The sequence below is a fragment of the Thunnus thynnus genome, chromosome 3, assembly GCF_963924715.1.
Source record: "Thunnus thynnus chromosome 3, fThuThy2.1, whole genome shotgun sequence".
Taxonomy (NCBI): domain Eukaryota; kingdom Metazoa; phylum Chordata; class Actinopteri; order Scombriformes; family Scombridae; genus Thunnus; species Thunnus thynnus.
The window spans coordinates 34,880,709-34,902,505 of record NC_089519.1 but is presented as its reverse complement, the minus strand read 5'-3'; the positions used below and the strand labels follow the sequence as shown (position 1 = coordinate 34,902,505).

General features: G+C 38.6%; 2 protein-coding genes across 3 annotated transcripts in view; both read right to left on the bottom strand.

The window, feature by feature from the left end:
• The window catches only part of LOC137180243 (uncharacterized), a 142,081-nt gene that overhangs the window by 24,156 nt on the left and 96,128 nt on the right, over nucleotides 1-21,797 (bottom strand). The window lies entirely within an intron of this gene.
• On the bottom strand, nucleotides 4,469-21,724 carry LOC137180247 (caspase recruitment domain-containing protein 18-like). 2 transcript variants are annotated; one of them, XM_067585551.1, is made up of 11 exons: nucleotides 21,555-21,724; nucleotides 18,212-18,257; nucleotides 17,240-17,310; nucleotides 16,040-16,095; nucleotides 15,780-15,844; nucleotides 14,030-14,130; nucleotides 12,976-13,009; nucleotides 12,710-12,765; nucleotides 12,073-12,128; nucleotides 8,509-8,610; nucleotides 4,469-5,807 (listed from the first exon to the last, which is right to left on the bottom strand). In XM_067585551.1, the coding sequence occupies exons 3-10, from the start codon at nucleotides 17,291-17,293 to the stop codon at nucleotides 8,517-8,519; spliced, it is 516 nt and encodes a 171-aa protein (XP_067441652.1). In that variant the 5' UTR covers nucleotides 17,294-17,310; nucleotides 18,212-18,257; nucleotides 21,555-21,724; the 3' UTR covers nucleotides 4,469-5,807; nucleotides 8,509-8,516. The 2 variants fall into 2 exon arrangements, with proteins under 2 accessions (XP_067441652.1, XP_067441653.1); XM_067585552.1 differs by lacking the exons at nucleotides 12,073-12,128; nucleotides 12,710-12,765; nucleotides 12,976-13,009; ... (4 more) ...; nucleotides 18,212-18,257; nucleotides 21,555-21,724 and adding an exon at nucleotides 9,071-12,030.

Sequence of the window (21,797 nt, the reverse complement as noted above, 5' to 3'; positions counted from 1 at the left end):
TCTGGGAGTCTCTGAGTCCTTTGTGGATTTTCCCTCCTCGGATCAGGACCTGAAAGATAAGTAAGATAAGGACCAGGGGTGGGGAGAGAAATGACAGAAATAGTTGTGTGAAGAATGAAAAAATAGAGTTTGAGAGGGAAGTTCAAATATTGCCTATTATCACCTCCACAAACCTGGAACGTCACTGCATGAAATAGGCATGTTGGCTTTGAAACTTAGAACTTAGAAAGACAAGTTACCAAAAGTCTAAAAGGACAAGTCTGTCTTAAAACTGAAGCTTATATGAGACTTCAGCAGTCTGAGTTAGTCTTATGAAGTGGATATCTGACACATTTACAGTCTTTTTAGCATCAATTCCCTCTTTGTGTTTCCTCAGACAGCGTTTCCCTGTTGGAGCAGCGACAAAGATGTCTAATGCCCTTAAAGGGAATCTATAAGGTGACATTTAAGGGGGACAAAATTAACGTTATTCAGTGTAAAAGCTCTCTAAAGGCACATGTAGATTTTTATGGTCTTTCTTTGTTTTCTTGTCAGGAGATAAGAAATCTGACATTTCACTTGAGGGATGCTTACAGAACTCAGTGCAAGCGCCTTGTTCCTGACTGCATCACTGTCGTGCCAGCAATCATGGTAAAGTACACCCTTGAGTGTTATATTGCTTAATTATAGAAGGGCATGTCGGACGCTGTGACAATCAAGCCCAAACACATTTGCTACTTTCAATTCTGCTTTTCAGTTTGCTGTCTGGGACATGCAGAATACATAGGCCTAAATACAGCTGCTTTACTGGTCTAGTGATTACAGCCTACAACTCAGCCCTGACAAGTACAAATAAATAAATCTCATGAAATATTCCTCTCTCATCTTGTCCATGAAACATACCTTAAATTCCCATTCCAATTCCATACTTGTCCTGTTAGATCTAAGCGCCGCATTCGACACAATTGACCATCAAATCCTATTGCAGAGACTGGAACATTTAATTGGCATTAAAGGAACTGCATTAAGCTGGTTTAAGTCCTATTTATCAGACTGATTTCAGTTTGTACATGTTAATGATGAATCCTCCATGAAGGCAAAAGTTAGACACGGAGTTCCACAAGGTTCTGTACTCTGACCAATTCTATTCACCTTGTATATGCTTCCTTTAGGTAATATTATTAGGAAACACTCCATAAATTTTCATTGTTATGCAGATGATACCTAATTATATTTATCAATGAAGCCAGATGAAACCAACCGGCAATTTTCTACTACTAAACTCAGATAAAACAGAAGTTATTGTGCTTGGCCCTAAACACCTTAGAAACACATTATCTAATGATATACAGTACAGACCAAAAGTTTGGACACACCTTCTCATTCAAAGAGTTTTCTTTATTTTCATGACTATGAAAATTGTAGATTCACACTGAAGGCATCAAAACTATGAATTAACACATGTGGAATTATATACTTAACAAGAAAGTGTGAAACAACTGAAAATATGTCTTATATTCTAGTTTCTTCAAAGTAGCCACCTTTTGCTTTGATTACTGCTTCGCACACTCTTGGCATTCTGTTGATGAGCTTCAAGAGGTAGTCACCTGAAATGGTCTTCCAACAGTCTTGAAGGAGTTCCCAGAGATGCTTAGCACTTGTTGGCCCTTTTGCCTTCACTCTGCGGTCCAGCTCACCCCAAACCATCTCGATTGGGTTCAGGTCCGGTGACTGTGGAGGCCAGGTCATCTGGCGCAGCACCCCATCACTCTCCTTCTTGGTCAAATAGCCCTTACACAGCCTGGAGGTGTGTTTGGGGTCATTGTCCTGTTGAAAAATAAATGATGGTCCAACTAAACGCAAACCGGATGGAATAGCATGCCGCTGCAAGATGCTGTGGTAGCCATGCTGGTTCAGTATGCCTTCAATTTGGAATAAATCCCCAACAGTGTCACCAGCAAAGCACCCCCACACCATCACACCTCCTCCTCCATGCTTCACGGTGGGAACCAGGCATGTAGAGTCCATCCGTTCACCTTTTCTGCGTCGCACAAAGACACGGTGGTTGGAACCAAAGATCTCAAATTTGGACTCATCAGACCAAAGCACAGATTTCCACTGGTTTAATGTCTATTCCTTGTGTTCTTTAGCCCAAACAAGTCTCTTCTGCTTGTTGCCTGTCCTTAGCAGTGGTTTCCTAGCAGCTATTCTACCATGAAGGCCTGATTCACACAGTCTCCTCTTAACAGTTGTTCTAGAGATGTGTCTGCTGCTAGAACTCTGTGTGGCATTGACCTGGTCTCTAATCTGAGCTGCTGTTAACCTGCGATGTCTGAGGCTGGTGACTCGGATGAACTTATCCTCCGCAGCAGAGGTGACTCTTGGTCTTCCTTTCCTGGGGCGGTCCTCATGTGAGCCAGTTTCTTTGTAGCACTTGATGGTTTTTGCAACTGCACTTGGGGACACTTTCAAAGTTTTCCCAATTTTTCGGACTGACTGACCTTCAGTTCTTAAAGTAATGATGGCAACTCGTTTTTCTTTACTTAGCTGCTTTTTTCTTGCCATAATACAAATTCTAACAGTCTATTCAGTAGGACTATCAGCTGTGTATCCACCTGACTTCTGCACAACACAACTGATGGTCCCAACCCCATTTATAAGACAAGAAATCCCACTTATTAAACCTGACAGGGCACACCTGTGAAGTGAAAACCATTTCAGGTGACTACCTCTTGAAGCTCATCAAGAGAATGCAGAGTGTGTGCAAAGCAGTAATCAGAGCAAAAGGTGGCTACTTTGAAGAAACTAGAATATAAGGCGTATTTTCAGTTGTTTTACACTTTTTTGTTAAGTACATATTTCCACATGTGTTAATTCATAGTTTTGATGCCTTCAGTGTGAATCTACAATGTCAATAGTCATGAAAAGAAAGGAAACTCATTGAATGAGAAGGTGTGTCCAAACTTTTGGTCTGTACTGTAGCTACTCTGGATGGCATTACCCTGGCCTCCAGCACCACCGTAAGGAATCTGGGAGTTGTCTTTGATCAGGATATGTCCTTTAACTCCCACATAAATCAATTTCAAGGACTGCCTTTTTTCACTTATGTAATATTGCAAAAATCAGGCACATCCTGTCTCAAAAAGATGCAGAAAAAGTAGTCCATGCATTTGTTACTTCAAGGCTAGATTATTGCAATTCCACATTATCAGGCTGCCCCAACAAGTCTCTAAAGTCTCTCCAGCTGGTCCAGAATGCAGCTGCATGTGTACTGACAAAAACTAGAAAGAGATCATATTTCTCCCATTTTAGCTTCACTACATTGGCTTCCTGTAAAATCTAGAACAGAATTTAAAATCCCTCTCCTCACCAACAAAGCCCTTAATGGTCAGGCACCATCATATCTTTAAGAGCTCATAGTACCCTATTACCCCACTAGAACACTGCGCTCCCAGAATGCAGGTTTACTTGTAGTTCCTAGAGTCTCTAGAAGTAGAGCGGGAGGCAGAGCCTTCAGCTATCAGGCTCCTCTCCTATGGAACCATCTTCCAGATTCGGTCCAGGGCAGACACCCTCTCTATGTAGGATAAGAGTAAGAGTAGGCTTAAAACTTTCCTTTTTGATAAAGCTTATAGTTAGGGCTGACCAGGCTCACCTTGGATCAGCCTTTAGTTATGCTGCTATAGGTCTAGACTGCTGGTGAACTTCCCATGATGCACTGAGATCCTGTCTTCTCCTCTTCCTCTCCATCTGTATGCATTCATGTACCATTAATGCATGTTACTAACTTGGCTTCTTCCCCAGAGTTTTTGCGCTCTCTCGTCTCACAGGAAAATCCATAATCTGAGCTGTGGACCACGGCCACGCGGATTGTGCAGGTATGGTGGCATGGTTCTGTGGGTGTCCTGCCTTGATGCCTTCTCTGGCTGTTATTGCTATTATTATTACTAGTCATATCTCTAATATTATTATTACTGTTGTTAATGTGCTTCTCTGTGTCTCTCTCTCCCCCTCCATCCTTCTTTCTCTCTCAACCCAATTGGTCAAGGCAGATGGCCACCCACCTAGAGCCTGGTTCTGCTTGATATTTCTTTCTGTTAAAGAGGAGTTTTCCCTTGCCGCTATCGCCAGGTGCTTTTTTTCGTTTCTGTTTTTTTTTTCCACACTCACTCCACACACACATACACACTTGTTGAATCCACCTAACCCAATGTCTCCACACGCCCAACCCTGTATGTCCCCCTGTATTTGGAGCTGCTCTTGGTTGGGGCTGCCCTGATATGTGGACGGTGCTGCATGGCAGCTTGGTGATGACGGCTTCCCAAGGATATTTACATATTGACATTTGAAACACTAAAAGTCCTCTTACCTCACTGTCAAGTGTCTTAATCCTGAAATGACCTTGTAGGTGACCTCTGACCCCAATTCTGAAAATTTCAGTACCAACATTTTTAAACAGCGCCCTCTAGGGAGCGATATCTAATGAATGTGACAACCACCCCACCCTCACATAGTTGCTGCAAGAACTGGACCAGCTTTTAACATGTATTAGAAGATATAACAATGCTACTTATCTCCCATACATTTTTTGTTGACTGTAAGACTATACATTTGTAAAACATAACATGCAATATTGAGTAAAGGCTGTCAGCAATAGGCCTCCTTAGAAGGATCAGTGATAGAATGAACATGACAGAACAGTGAAAGAAAAAACATCTAACTGCATAAACACAAAATCCAGACATGTCACATTCTCGCCCACAATTTCTGACAGATGAGCTTTGAGATATTCAGTATATAATGTAAACTATACATACACACACACACAGACACTTTTTACATTGAAGTTTACAGTATATTTGCATCTTAAAACAATTCAAATACATAGAAAAATATCTTATAAAAAATATCTTAGAAAATATGAAAAAGGTGTTATTTTGCATCATCAACAGCTTGTTTCTTGTTCACATTGAAACACTGAAACATTGGAAAAATGTAATGTGTGTGAACAACCTTTTGTTTTCCTGGATCACAGCACTAAAACATGTAGATCTAAACTTACAATCTGATATGCAAACATAAATCACTAGAATATCACATTAACATACACATACATTTACACAGATACATATGTACAGTATAATACAGTGCATAATACACAATTTATATATACATTTACTTGACAAAAATCAAGTGATGGACTGACGAACAATGCTGTCCCTTTTACTTGGTTTAGGAGACAGATAAAAAGGCAGGAAGGAAATAAAAAAATTCTGTCCAAAAGTAAAAAATATCCCAACAGTCAGGTGACAGTGTTGCCTTTGTGTGACTGTTGGTTTGCTCCTATTCAACAATGAAGTTGATGTAGCACAGCTTTTAGCTTTTGCAGTACCTGAGTCTTGGATCCTGAGTTTTTTGAGTTTAGGTAAAACTCAAATTCAAAACAAGCCTTTAAAAACAAAACCTCTGAGGATGTATTCACAAGTCATGATTTCACCTCAGTTTCCTTTTGCTTCATTGTAAGTTCAGCATTGTAGAAACAAATGGATCTACCTCACAGAAGGTATCCATTAGAATTTCACAAGCCCGATTGCCCTTTTTTAGCACTGTGTCAATCAGCTCTCGTGCTTTGTCTGCTCTGCTGGGCATTATCTGGATCGACTCCATTTCTCTGTTGTTGATAACCCTGTGTTGCAGAAGTGCATCCAGCAGGTCTTTTACAACAGAACTGGACACTCTGCCAATAAACTCTGTCCGAACAGAGAGCAGCCTCCTCTCTTTGTCCCCTGAGAGACTCCTTTGTAGATTTTCCCTCCTTGGGTCAAGACCTGAAAGATAAACAGTAAAAAAGACTTTTATTCAAAAACCAACTCAAATTATGAAGCTAGTGCCTTGCAGCGGTGGAAAGTAACTAAGTACATTTATTCAAGTACTGTATTTAAGTGCAGTGTTGAGGTACTTATACTTTACTTGAGTATTTCCATGTTTTGCTACTTTACACTTCAGAGGGAAATATTGTACTTTCTACTCCACTACATTTATTTGACAGCTTTAGTTACTTTTCAGATGAAGATTTGACACAATGGATAATATAACAAGCTTTTAAAATACAACACATTGTTAAAGATGAAACCAGTGGTTTCCAACCTTTTTGTCTTTTGACGTCTTACAAAAAGCAGTGTGTAGTCGGGGTCACATTTCACATGTCTATGAGTTGTTAACAGCTCCACCAAACAGTGATTTTTCCCTCTAAACTTCTCACATGCTTTCATTTCAATAAATATTCAAATGATCCAATATTTCAGCAAAAATCAAAGATTAGAGAAAAAGTCCAAAAACTGAAAACAGATTTGTGTATCAGAACTTTGTTTTTTCTTCTTTCCTCTCCCATTAATCATCTCACCACCCCTCAGATTTATCTGCTGACCCTTTGGAGGGGCCCGACCCCTAGGTTGGGAACCACTGGACTAAACTAGCTAACTGTATATAAAGTAGTGTAAACTAGCTCCACCTCCAGCAGCTACAACAGTAACATGCTGCTCTAACACTGATGCTTCAGTGCAATACTTTACATTTTCCTACTAATACTTGTGTACTTTTACTAAAGTGGGATTTTTCATACAGGACTTGTAATGGAGTATTTTTACACTGATATATTGGTACCTTTACTTTAAGCCCCCCTCCACTCAAAAATGTGTTGTTCTTTTTGTTCCTACAGTTGAATGTTTGCGCTTCACTGTACAAAATGATCTGTGTGCAGAGTTTGACACTAGAAGGCTGTTTTCATATTTGTCTGCTGAAGACAGAAAGTTTCTATGTGGTCATTGAAAATCTGATTACCAGGCACACCTGGTAAGTCACTGCATGAAGTGGGCATGAATGTCAGTCAGGTGTCCATATGAACAGTGAAAAAGGTTTTCTTCACTGTAATCATTCCTCCTGTTCATACTGGCTGTTAAAAGATCCCCTTCAAATGTGCTTTCAATGTAAGTGATGGAGGCCAAAATCCACAGTGTGTCCACACAGTCATTTAAAAGTTGATTTGAAGCTTAAATGAGGCTTCAGCAGTTTGAGTTAGTCATATCAAGTGGATATCTTCCACGCTTACAGTCATTTTAGCATCACATTCCCTCTTTGTGTTTCCTCAGACAGTGTTTCCCTGTTGGAGCGGCAACAAAGATCTCTACTGCCACTTGAGGAATCTATAAGGTGAATTTTAAGGGGGACGAAATTATCGATGTTCAGTGTAAAAGCTCTCTAAAGGCATGTAGATTTTTTAAGTCTTTCTTTGTTTTCTTGTCAGTAGAAAAAATATTCTCCATGGACCTTTGCAAACACTTTTGTAGGTGAACACAGTGTGGGGCTGTGGACTGGGTTGACATGTCAGATGAGCTTGAGGTTGATGATGAAGCTGAACCAGAACCAGAGATAAAGGATGAACTTCATGGATCCCATCAAGGGAAATTCAATAACTTTACAAAAGAAATATTGATGTTATGTTGGCATGGAGCAAAATTAAACAGAACTGTAGTTGTAGAAAGTTAATATGGCAAATATTTAATACAATTTGATCTGGTGTGTCAGCACAGTCCTCCTCCACTGCATATACATTAGATTAAAGGATAAGGCTGGCGATTTTCTATATTTTTCTTATTGTCAACAAATCTCATATGCAGAGGCAAATCAACACTGAACTGATCTACTTACAAGTATTATGTGTGTATCCAAAGCCTGATACATCTTATTCCTCTGTGCCGAGACCTCTGGGTGACATGTTCCTTCATCATGAAGAGTTTGGTCATATTAGTTTGTTTAGAGACTCCAAAGACTAATAACAGCAATCACATTTTCACTCTCTGGAGAGTATACAATGTAGTACAAAGTCATGAGGTTGTGATATGTAGCACAACCAGCTAGTGAAGCTGTAAACAGAACCGCATTTCTACACATACTCAGTAACTTCTGCCTTACACAGAACTACTCTCCAGAGACTGAAAATGTGATACTGTTATTAGTCTTTGGAGCCCTTTCTAAACAAACTAACGTGACCACATTCTTCATAATGAATGAAAATGTCACCCAGTGCAGTAGTGTGGCTCACTGACTGGTTTTTAATAGTTTTTGGACAACAACAGAGATCTATGGCACAGAGGAATAAGATATATAAGGCTTTGGATACACACACAATACTTGTTAGTAGGATGAGATCATTGTTGATTTGGCTCTGCACATGAGATTTGTTGACAATAAGACAAAAACAGAAAATCCCCAGTCTTAAGATTTAAAGTAAAAAAAAGCATTAATCAGTATTCTGTATATCAACTTTTAATCAAATAACTCCCAGCAATTTTATAAAGTGAGAATGCTTCATATTCAGAGATAAAAGACAGGATCTAGACCTGTTGCGGTGTGTTTGAATTTTAAATAATTTTTATAATTTAAATTTAAATAATAATTTTAAATAAAATCCATCCATTCTGCAGACACTTTGTCCTTTATCTAACTCTCATTCAACACAGTGCTGCTCACCTCCTTCTTCAGCTGTGACTGGGAACCAGGTTGGTTGACTGGCTGAGGGCTGGGTTGCCGGGGGAGGTGAGCTTGAGGCTGATATTGAAGTTGAACATGAACCTGAAACAAATGACAAGACATAAGGCTGTGGAGGATATGGTTTGTTCTGCTTATATGTCATTTGGAAACTCATTGGCATACAAATATGTAACCTTTTTCAAGGCACAAGAATTTGCAGCATCAGTATTTACCTGTTGATGCTGCCTGAGGAGAAGTGCCAAGCTTGAAAAGTGCTGCAAACTGACTAGCGGCAATTCCAAGCCTTCTTTTTGTATTCAGTATGCCTCTTAGTGTCTGCTTCAAGTACAGCTCCAGCTTAGTAATGTGATCACTGCATGATCTGCCACTATAATAACAGAGCTGTGAGTCTAAGTTAATTTGAATAGAGCAAGCACTATAATAAAAGCATGAATTATGAATTAATGCAAACCAACAGAAGAATGGTCTGAATAAAAGCAATCTTGAATTTTCCAATGTGTTAATGAATAATTAATAAATAACAGAATTATGCGTTCCTTACCAGTCAATTTAATGTGATACTTCCAAACTTCTCTTTTCTGTTGGTCTTGGACTTTCATATTTGCTTCATTTGAGCTTGGAGTCAGTCGAATGTCAAAAGTTGGGTGGTAATTTGGTTCGTATTTCGACTGGTCGCAGATCTTATATTTACAGGTCCAGATGGGTCCAGATTTGACATGGATATAACTGCGGGTAACGGGTCAGGTGGGTGCAGGTTTGCAAAATTGGACCCCTGCAGGACTGTACTATCATTCTATGCCAATGTTTCCTTCTGATCATCCATTTTTATATTTGTTCACTAAATTATTTTCAAACATTTTTACTCATTTATTTTTTATAAAACTGTAAGACTGAACTAAAAACTGGACTATAAATACACAGGGTGGAATGCAAACTGAACACAGGTGAGTGAAACAAGACACAGGTGAAAAACATGAGGCAGTCAACAAAGGCGGGAAAACACAGGAAGTAAAGGTAACAAGACACAAGGAGAAAACATTTCAAAATAAAATGGGAACTAAAGTAATCAGACAACAGGTGACAACACACGGGCAGACTAGGAGCTGATAAACGGGGAAGACACTAGGAGCAGGTCTGGGCTAACAAGGGTGATGCAGGGCAGGTGAGAGGAGGTGCACATGAACACAGGAGGAGTTAAGGAACACACAAGGGAAACACGGGGTGCATCCCAAGTCTCTTAAATTGCATCCACGTTTCCCTCACTTGCGTCTTTTCCTTGTGTCTTAGTCCCTCCCACCGTGGATGCAAGGAGAGACGCAAGGAAACGAGGAAATTTGTTTTAAGAGACATGAGACGTCCTCTCTCCTGAAGCGTCATGTGAAGCGACATCCATTTCTGATGACGGCGACAGCTGATCACAGCTGGATCAGCTGTCAGTCGGCTTTAACAGCTGTAGAAACTTCTGATGGAGTTTGTGTCTGCACACATGTGCACTGTGCTGATAATAATAATAATAATAATAATAATAATAATAATAATAAAGGTTCACAGTTAGCACCGCTAGAGCAGCTGTTTCCTCTCTGCAGCCTGTTACCTGTTTAACAAACATCTAAATAAAAACCTGCATTCTACATTTATACTGTGTCCTGCTCAGACGCACAGGTCCCATTTCTACTCGCAGAATGCATTTATACTATTTATTGATTATTTGCATCTGTAATTTTTGATAATCCTGATAGTGAATTCATCATTCAATAACCCAGAATATGATCAGGGTGTCTTCTGAACACTGGAAAATATGTATTTGGCTAAATGTTTCAGGGCAAATGGAAATGATGTAACTCAAACCCGACGGTCAGGAATTTTCAGCCTCACATGTGACTGAATGGAAATGACGATAAATGATGTAAAATATAAATGTGTTTAACTGTTATTATGGATAAAGTTAAAGTCAGGAAGAGTTTGTCTGTAAGCAAGAAACAGTTTAATGGAGGAAATAACATCATGAAAAAAAATCTTTCTTATAAATGAAGAAAATTGTTTACGGTTCTTTTGTTGATCAGACCGACAATTAACAGATTTTTAACTATGATGAATCAGATAACTAATAAAACATAAAACTTGGGAATGATACACTTAAATTTAATCTGTAATCTGTCTCCACTTCGGTATGAAACTGCAGTGATGTATCAGATCAGTCTGATCAGCTGCAGCGTCCAATCAATAACTGATATCCAATAAGGGGGCATGTCGGCCGGTAAAAGACCTCGGTGAAGTCTGCTCTTGTGTTTCCTTGCTCCTCGCTCCTCACTCCTCGGAGCAGCATAAGAGACTTGGGACGCCTGTCAAAATGGCGCATCAGGAACAACTTCCGGTTCAGGCGAGGAGCGAGGAGACATAAATTAAGAAACTTGAGATGTACCAACAGAGAAAACCAAATCCAGTCAACATAAGTGCAACACAGAAAACTCAAGAGAACAAAAACACAAAGAGTCCAAAAACAGAAAGTCCATTCAGGATGTGACAATCAGAAGAAACAGCAGGGGAGGGGCTACTGATTTTATGAGTGGTCGAGAAAAGGTGTTTTGGATCATTTTTGTGGGTGTCGATAAGAGTTGAGAAGAATTCTTTTCTGGCCTGTTTCAAGCTTCTGTTGTAGTTCCTGAGGGTGTTTTGAAAATTTCACGGTCAATATGCAGTTTTGATTTTCTCCACCTCCTCTCAGCTTTCCGTCAGTCTCTTTTGAGCTGCATTATGGTCTCTGCATTTCTCCACAGGGCTTTACATTTGCTAGAGATTTTTCAGATCTCAGTGGTGCAGCATTATTGATACTGTGATTGGCCGGGTCATCACAACTGCTCCTTTCAGATAAAGGCAACAAGGTGGACTTTGTTGCCAAAGGGAGTTTGCAACTGCAGAGATGTTTCACAGAAGTACTGTTTCTTGACATGACCACTGGTGATAGCTCGAACAGCAGCCAAGAGTGCACTGAAGAAGACACAGTAATGGTCTGACAGTGCAACATCATTGACAGTGCTTACTCTGATATCAGTACCGATGGAAATGACAAGGTCTAGTATGTGTCTGTGCTGATGAGTTGACTCCTTAACATGTTGGGTCAAGTCAAACGACTGCAATAGCTCATTAAAACAAACTGTGGTGGATGTGGTGGAATTATCGATGTGGATGTTGACCAGAAATAATTACTTTGGTGTTGTCAATACAGATATTTGATAGCAGATCTGCAAAATCACTCATTAATTCAGAGTTGTATTTAGGTGGTTGGTACATTACCAGAAGCAGGACTGAAATGTCACACTATAGATTGACAGCAAGATATTCAAAGATCTGGTACTCCCCAAGTGAGACCTGAGGACAGTTTAAAGAAACCATCTCAACCATCACCACAATGCAATGTATTGTATAAGTAGTGATCCATACTACATTATCTGTCCACTTAATAAAAATAAATTCATACTGTATTTAGAATGATAACCATTAAAGCAGAGGAAACCATATTTTGCTATTTTATGGTCTGATTACCTGTATGAAATGGCTCCAGGTTCCTTTAACAGTTCAAGTGTAAAGTGTGATGAGGCCTGGATTTTAGAAAGGCACAAAATTTGTTTTAAAAACATAACAACTTGTAGTTTGCTATGAAATGATTAAAAATATTCATTATACATTATTAATTAATATTTAATTAAGTACATTATATCAGATCAGAGTAACTAATGATTATTTTCATTATCTGTTGATTATTTTTATCAATTAATTGATTAGTTGTTTGGTCCATAAAATGTCAGAAAATGGTGAAAAATGTCGATTAATGTTTCCCAAAGGCCAAGATGACATTTTTAAATGTCTCGGATTTGTCCATAACCCACAACCTAGCAGAATGCAAGCTTACCCCGCAACACTGATCCATGAAATATAGTAGTATATACAATCGTATACACTGTTATGTAGTTTATGGTATAAGAATATTGTTAAAAGTAATTTGTCTCAGTTTAACCTTATGAATATGTTTCACTTTGTGGAGCAATTTTGTTTTCCTTCCTCTTAGTCAAGATCTGCTTTCTTCCTACAGGTTAAGTCTCATCCAGCAGCTGTAATAAGACGTTTGATCTGGCTTGAAACTACGTCCATCACCCAGTGTCTCACCCATAAATGCTCTCACCTCTGTTTTGTCCTTATCTTGTCCTGTGTTTGCATCCTGTGTGAGATGAGAGTCATCTGATGGAGAGAAGAAGACACACAAAATGGAACTCCAGAATGGAAAAATCAAATAAATTGATGAAACATTATGAAATAAATTGTATGACTAAATAGAGTAAAAAGTATAAACTAAGCACAAGTCAGGCTTCACACAGATGTAGGGTTAGTGTTTTCTTAATCCTTAAAGATTCAGTTCACCAAATCCCAAAATATGTGTTTTCCACTCACCCACAGAAGTATCTTGTGATGGAAATCGTCTATTCTGAAACGAGGAAAATCCATAAAGGAGAATTAAAGGCAGTTACTATCCACTACACTACAACACTATACTGTATACTATATATAGAGATCGTTACTACATAATTTGTCTAATTTATCAATAAAAAACGATTATTTAAAATGACTTACTTACTTACAATTAAAACGGGGATAACATTTTACAATTTAGTGGTACTATTACCTTTTTAAAGTACTGGCATCACATTTTATTTTAACTTTTTGAGAACTTGATAGGTCCTAGATTTAAAAAAAACATAACTTGTGTTGTGCTATGAGGTGAACAAAAGCATAAAAGGATAGATTCACAATTTTTCAAGTCTGTCTTAAAACAACAGTCAGGAGCCCAAATGAACATTGAAACAGGTTTTTCTTGCTATAAGCATTCCTGTTGTTCATACTGAGCATTAGAAGATCTCAGATCTTAAATCCAGGCTTAAAACTGTTCTCTTTGCTGCTGCTTTTTGTTGAATTAAAATTTGAGGTATTATTATATATGTATCTTACAGAACACTGTAACTATACTGCGTTCTTTTACTCTTCAGTTTATTTGGTTTCATTCCACATAAGCACATTTTCATCTTACATTTAATTTAACTTCTTTTAAAACCTATGTATATATGCTTTTATATCGTCTTATATTTCCTTTAATTCTGATCCTCATGCCTTTTAATGTCTTATGTAAATTTTGAATATCCTTGATGATGAAAGCTGCTCACTTTACGGTCAACTGCAACATTATATGACAACATACTGCACTGACCAGTCAAATATGTGTATACACACAATAGTCAATACTGGTGATGTAGGTTATGATATAACAATGCTTTTACATGTTATTTGTTGTTGTTTGTCTCAATTTAACCTTTCAATATATTTTACTTTGATATGTTTTACTTTGTGGAGCAACATTATTTTCTTCCTCCAGGCTAACACTCATCCACCAGCAGTAATAAGATGTGTAATCTGCCTTGAATCTGCGTCCATCACCTATAGTGTGTCTCACCAATGAATGTGTCTGGATGAGCTGCTCAAATGTCATCACATCTTTATTGTCCTCAGACAGATCAGGATTTATGTTTGGATCCAGTGCGAGACAAGAGTTGTCTGATGGGGAGAGGAAGACACACAAAAATTAAAAATGGTCTTTTGAAAAGTTTGCAGTGGTGGAAGAAGTACTCAGATCCTTTACTTAAGTGAAAGTATCAATATCACAATGTAAAAATAGCAAAGTATTACCAGCTAAATTTATTTGAAGTACTAAAGTAAAGGTATTCATTCAGCATAAAATAAGGCTGTGACTGATGTACAGTGGAAACCGCTTAGAGTGATCACGGTTATAGTGATCAACTGCCTATATGGATCAAAAATCTTGGTACAGAATCATTCCTGTACAAATGCTGTTTAAATAATTCACTTATAGTAATGAAGTAGTCCGCTTATAGTGTTCATTTTGGGTCTTACATGAAAACATATGGAAAAAAGTTTCACACTACAGTAATTCTATTTTCTTTTTACCTTACTCCCAAAATGCAAGTATAATGTGTATTTAGTGGCTGCAGCACCGTTATCAGGCATTGCAGCACATCTCTGCAGGGTTGTGTGAAGGTGTAGGGTGTGGATGTGGACATGTTTATTTGTAACCACCATGAATCAATCAGAAAATAACATTTTCTCCCTGTCATTCACCAGTTTTCTTGCTACCACTGCTCGCTCTCCTCATCCACTCTCTAGCTCGCTCGACCACTGCTTCTCTCTCTCTCTCTTTCTCTTGTCTTTTTTTAAAATTAGTCGGGAAGCCGTCAGCAAAGCCTAACTTAACATTATCAAACAAAGACAAATGTCCTCCCCTCCTCCTAGTAGTTTTTCTGTCTGCCCTCGTAGCAGGGTTGTACAGCGTTACAGGTTGCGTTTCTCCAAAAGTTGATTCTGGCTCAACTATCTCGCTGCGGCGTCCTTGCTGCCCTAACCCCCGCAGCCTAAATGTACAACGCAGAACCAGTCTGCTTTGGGCTGGGACGCTGGTGCGTGCACATTGAAATCATGACAGGAGAAAGAAAGTCATTTCTCATGAAAAACAGTCTCAGATACAGCAGCAAAACAACAAGCATTTGAAATAGCTGTTCTGTATATTGAAACAGTCAATGTAATTCAGTAAATAGCAAAACTGCCCGTTTCATTACTTTATATTCATGTGACAAATATACAAATGTCAATTAGATGGTAATCTAATCAGCATGAGAAATTAAGAAAAAGAAAAAAAAAATCAGTTATAATAATCATCCGCTTATGGTGATAAATTTGACCTGGACGGAAGTGATCACTATAAGCGGTTTCCACTGTATTAAATAAATTTAACAGTCAATGCATAAGCAGCATTTTATTGGTGTAGCTGCTCGTGGTGAAGCTGGCTTGAACTGCTTTATAAGAGTCGGAAAGAAGAATAAACAAAGTGGTGAACAATGTGAAGTGGTGAACAAAGTGAAGTGATAATAAGATGATCCTCAGAGAAAGACACGACTCTGTGAAAAACAAAAAGAACAACGTTTTCTCCTTGGTGGAGATGGTGGTGAGGAGGCTGCGACTGGTGAAAACAAACTGTTATGAAACCTGACATGAAATAAAGCATACATAAGTAAATACAAAAAACAATATGTGTTCTATTTCACTTTATTTAATCATATTTAGTTTTATTTTGTCATTTTAAATCTTGCATACAGTTCACCCAAATCCTAAATTATGTGTTTTCCACTTACCCCTAGTAGTATCTTTTGATGGAGATTGTTCTGCTTTTGATGGTCTTTTCTGATATGGTGAATGACTATAAAACAAAAATAAATTAAAAGGTAGTTACTATCCACAACACTGCAACACTGTATAGTGTATGTATACATATTGATCCATACTACATTATTTGTCTAACTGATCAATTAAAAACAAATGATTACTTAAAATAATAATATACTTACAATTAAAGCAGGGATTATAATATTTTGCAATTTAATAGTAATATTACCCTACTGAAGAGCTGATAACATGTCTGCTTTTACGTCCTCCAGAACTTGATGGCTCCTGGATTTCAAAAAGGCACAAAATTTGTTTTTCTAAACATAACTTGTAGTTGTGTGAGGTGAACAAAAGCATAAAAGGATAGATTCACAATTTTTCAATTCTGTCTTAAAACAACAGTCAGGAGCCCAAATGAACATTGAGACATGTTTTTCTTGCTGTAATCATTCCTCCTGTTCATACTAACCATTAGAAGATCCCTTCATAATGCACTTACAATGTAAGTGATGGGGGACAAAATCCACAGTCCTCCTTCCGTACAAAAATGTATTTAAAAGTTTATCTGAAGCTAATATGAAGTTTCAGCCATCAAAATGAGTCAAATCAAGTAGATATCTTTCAACGTTACAGTCATTTTAGTGCCAAAGTCCCTCTTTTTGTTACTATACTACCACCGCAGCTCAACAGGGAAGCACTGTCCGAGGAAACATAAGGAGGGAATTTGATGCTAAAAAGACTGTAAATGTGGCAGATATCGCCTAACTCAGACTGCTTAAGCCTCATATACGCTTCACGTCAACTGTTAAATGCATTTTTGCACTAAATGATTGTGTGGACACAGTCATTTTGGCCCCCATCACTTACATTTAAAGCACATTTGAAGGGGATCTTTTAATAGCCAGTATGAACAGGAGGAATGATTACAGCCAGGAAAACCTCTTTCATTGTTCATATGGAAACCTGACTGTTCTAAGATTTAAGTTGTTGTTGGAATGATGGTGAGAGAGAAATATAATGTGTCTTAACTGCATTCAGAGCAACAACAGCAAAAAGCCCAGGCTCACTTGTTCATTACAATGAAAAGATGTGTGCGCATTCTTTTGTTGCTGTCCTCACACTGGAAAAAAAGTTGGTGATCCACCAAAAAGAAGTGGATCCTGGTTCTGCTGCTGATACAAGGTGTTTTTACAGGTCTCTTTGAAATGTTGATGCTCTGACTTCCTTTGTGTTTAAGATTGGATTTAAATTCCTACTGTTGGTTCAGGGCCAAAATAGATTTAAGATCTGCTGCTATGAACCATCCAAACCGCTCAGGTGGTCTGGGACAGATTGGCTTAATAAGGCATATAATCTGTCTTCAACTACATCCATCGCTTATAGAGTATCTCATCCTTAAATGTGGCTGGGAGAACTGCTCTGCTCTCACCTTCATCACATCTTTCTTGTCCTTAAAGAGGTCAAGCGTTGTGTTTGGATCCATTGTGGGATGAGAGTAGACTGATGGAGAGAAGAAGACACATTATGGGCATGATCATAAAAAGTTTAGATACACAGCTCTCAATCAGTGTTGCAACATATTGAGTATAAAGACTAACAGGTTCAGAGCAAAACAGAATAGCTATGTATTGTAGCAAGCTTACATTAAGTTCTAATGTTTCTGTAGTTTTTAATGCAGTACTGTTGTCATATTGTAGCATAGACGCACCTTTCTTTACAGTTTTTTATTTGCTTATAATTCATAACAGTAACCTGTACCCTGCACTTTCATTCATGTATTTCATGTGTAATTTGCAAGCCATCACTCTGCAGGTTGCCATTCCAACCAATCACCTCAGTAGGTGATTTCACTGCTGGGGTTTTCCCTTCTGGTGTGGTAATGGCCCAAGATTTTGCTTCCAATTCATTCCTGTGAATGACACATTCACTTCTGGTCGCTCAATCTGATTCAACTTTGACATGCGAAAAATCACAAAGCTCTCCAAAGACCAGCCAGTTTGAGAGAGGGGGTGAGATTGACCACTCATTCAGGGAATACTGACAGTTTATATGCTTTTTTTTATAACTATAGAGTGAAATAATACGGGCAGCAGAGAAGGGAGGATGCTGCTTGGCTGAAGTGAGTTGTAATAAAGAAGCTGTATAATTAATAATTTTGGTGAACTGCTGGTGTTGGCCTGTGAGCCACACTAGAACCAACAGTTTGCTGTATAACCTACCCACACTATTTCCTGTCTGCCTGCTTTTAGCCACACCACACAAGTAAATTTCACCTGGTGAATTCAGGTCTGACTGCACCTTTGCACTTGAAAGGTTGGGTTTGTCTTTGGTTGGAGTGAACTCATGCAGAACTCATGCAGAACTCATGCAGAACTCATGCAGAACTCATGCTCATACTCACATGTTTTAAGGCTGCTGCTGTAATCAAGTTTTGTCCATAGTCCACTCTGTAGGTATGAATCCAGAGATACTCAAGGCAGTCAACAAATGCCAGATTATTACATTCTCAACCTCAACCTTTTCTCTCCACCAAATATGTTGCAATACACTTAAATGAAACTTCTAGTCAGCAAACCTCTGTTTTATGGGAAGTATAGCCAGTAGATGAGCTAGGACCATAGACTGTATAAAGTTTGACGTAGTGAGGTGTGATGTCACCCATTGGTTTGCACTGGAATGCCGACACTCAGACTTGCTGCCAATTCTGCCCAGTGGCCACATAAAGTACTGTGGCAAGAAAAATCCTGCGATCCAAAAAGCATTTTCCCCATACACCACCATTATAAAAGAGATGTCTATAAAACTGTTGACAGGACACCTCAAACTGCAGATACAGTGTATTATAACTCTTCTATTATGACTTTCTACATATATACATTAAGGTTTTACATTTGTAGATCTTTGATTGAGTCTAGACAAGCAATTTTAAAATCTGTGATGTCACCACAATGTGGTATGGGCTGAGTGGGAGAGACACTACTGTCCACATTCAGTGGGCTGTACAACCCGAGAGTAAATCCCAGCTGTCAGAAACTTTTTTGGCTCATGTGCCAGACGAGCAATTTTCATTGGACTGAATAGAAGCCAACTTTGAGTCCGGTATCCATGGTTTGAAGCCATCTTTTAAATTTGGAGCCAGGACCTTCCAAATAAGGAGTGAGGGATGTTGCCTTTCATGCTTTGGAAACACGCCCTGCTAGCTTACTGGGAACACCAAGCGCTGCACACTTGGGCTAATATTTGCTATAGTTCCTGTTAGCTAAATTGTGCTAACAGGGCAGATATCACCATCAAGTAACATTAAACTTAGTGAAATATTGTGACAATAGTCCTCAGTGTAAGTCCCAGAGCTAGAAGAGCAGCAGGTGAGCCAACTGTCAATCACAGCTGTCAATCAATGCCCACACGGTGGACATCAAAGCTACTGTAAGTCTTCAAATCTCTTTATATAAAGCAAGGAATCTCTGTCTGTCTGTCTGTATGTTTGTTCTTCGCGTATCCCGAGAACTATTCATCAGATCTACTTCATAGATCACTGGCAGGTGGATTGCTGGGGCAACGTTAATTTATGAAGTTGCTTGGATGGGTGGTTCTTGAGAAATATATAAAAATACCTAATAAACAATGTTGATTTGCTTCTTCTTCTGCCCGTGGAGTCAACAAACATAAATACCGACAGCACCACTCTGCCACTGCAACCCACATTGTGGTCAGAGGTGAGATTACATCCATAGTGTTAATGACTTGAAAACGTTTAAGCGACTTCAGCTCTATTATTGAACCGTGTAATGTCACTGTAAACAAAACTAGGCATGTACATGCAAGACTTGGTGCTAGATGTCTCAGGCATGTTCAGAAATATATAAAAATACCTCATAAACAACGTTGCTTCTATACTTATTAGACGGCCTGAATTTAGTAACTCAGACCATTATGACTCCTCGAAAAAAATTGTTAACTTAGTATTTCTAGAGAGAAGCTGAGGCTTTTTGAATGGGAGTCAGTTGGGGTATCTAGTGGCCGTCAGCGGCACTTTAAGTTACTTCAGACTTAAGATGCTTGCTAAGTTAGCCTGCTTACACATTAGTCTGACTTTAGTGAGACAGGCTCCTGGCATAAGGATAAATTCAACAAAGGTCATCTACACAGGTCAAGCAAAACATACAGTAAGTATTTGAACAGTTACACGGTTAATTCTTCAGGCTCTTTGCTTCAGCACATTGAATTTGAAATAAAGTAAGGAATAGGCTACTACACAAGTGCCAAGTTTCAGCTTAAATTTGAGTGGATTTACATCAATATAGAAAGAACTGTGTGGGAAATATCGCTCTTTTAACACTATGTGTTAAAAAGGCTAAAAGTTTAGGGGTTCAAACTTAATTGGACAATTGGCTACTAAATGTTTGTTGGGCAGCTGTGTGTCATTTCAATGTTAAATGTCACAAAAGAGCTCACATATGGCCGAGTTGAAGTTACCATTTATATTGAGGTGGAGTTATTTGTTAATATGAGGAGTAAAAAGGTGACCATGCAAGTGAAGAAGACAATAATTAGGCTGAAAATAAGCAAAATGTATCATACAGATATCAAAGGTAATTGGGTTTGTCAAAATCAAGAGTTGGGTACATTGTAAAAAATATGCACACAGGAAAACTAGAAAATGTCAAAGGATCTGGTAGACCGAGCACAGGTCTTGTGGATGAGCAGAAATAATTAGCATGAGAAAAAGTCCTTTCTGATTGCATAGCAAGTCAAGAATGCACGCCGGGATGGCAAAGAGGCAAACATGGCTTCCTTGTCAACAATCAAGAGATGACTTCAGAAGACTTGGGTCGGCTCAAGAAGTAGAGCAGTTCTACTAACTGCAGGGTTGACGGTTCAATCTGCAGCTCCTCTTGTCCATGTTGAAGTATCCTTGAGCAAGATTCTGAGCACCAAGTTGCTCTGGATGGTCAAGTCAGTGCCTTGCATCGCATTTCCATCAGTGTGTGTGTGTGTGTGTGTGTGTGTGTGTGTGTGTGTGTGTGTGTGTGTGTGTGTGTGTGTGTGTGTGTGTGTGAATGGGTGAATCAGAGGCAAAAATTGTAAATTTATTTGTTGAGGTAGAAAAATGCTGTCAATGTGCTGCCAATTTACCATTTACCATTAAACCCATGACCTCAGAGGATCCACCACAAGACGCAAACCCCTGATAAGCAAAAACTGGAAAGAAGACCAGGTTGCAGTTCACAAAAACATTCAAAAATAAAGCTGTAGAGTTGTGGAACAAAGTTCTGTGGACTGATGAAACAAAAATCAACCTCTATCAAAATGATGGAATGAGGAAAGAGTAGAGAAAACTTATGACCCAAAGCATAGCACCTTGTCTGTCAAACTTGGCGATGCTTCTCTTATGGCTTTGGCACGTATACCTGGCACTTTAATGTAGTATCCATTATTTATTTTCAAATTGAATGTACTGAAGCACAAGAACTATCTTTAAATTTCTATCCAGTCAGCTCACCAGTCTTCTGCCATACTTTCATAATTACGTTGCACAAGTTATGGGTAAATTTGTAGAAATCAACAAAATAAAATCAATCAAGTACATTTACTGTATATATTACACATTCAAGAGAAACTGACAAAAAAATCATACTTAATTGAGCGCTAGTAACTTTAATACCTGATGGCTTTTCATTACTACCACCCGTTTGATAGTAATTTTGTTTATTGGCAAAGACTGAATTCAACCTTCTACTAACCTTAGAGTCTTCAGTCTACAGTCCGGACTTCCCACAAGATTACACAGCAGCTTCATTCCTAGACCCTGCAGGCTGTTTCCACTAAGATCCAGCTCAGTCAGACAAAACATGTTGTATATCAGAGCTGAGACCAGAGTAGCACAGCCTTCATCTGTGAACAGACAGTGTATCAACCTGCAGAGAGAGGATCATTTGAACATGCAAATGCTGGTTTTCAAATTTCACACAAAGGGAAAAGAGATT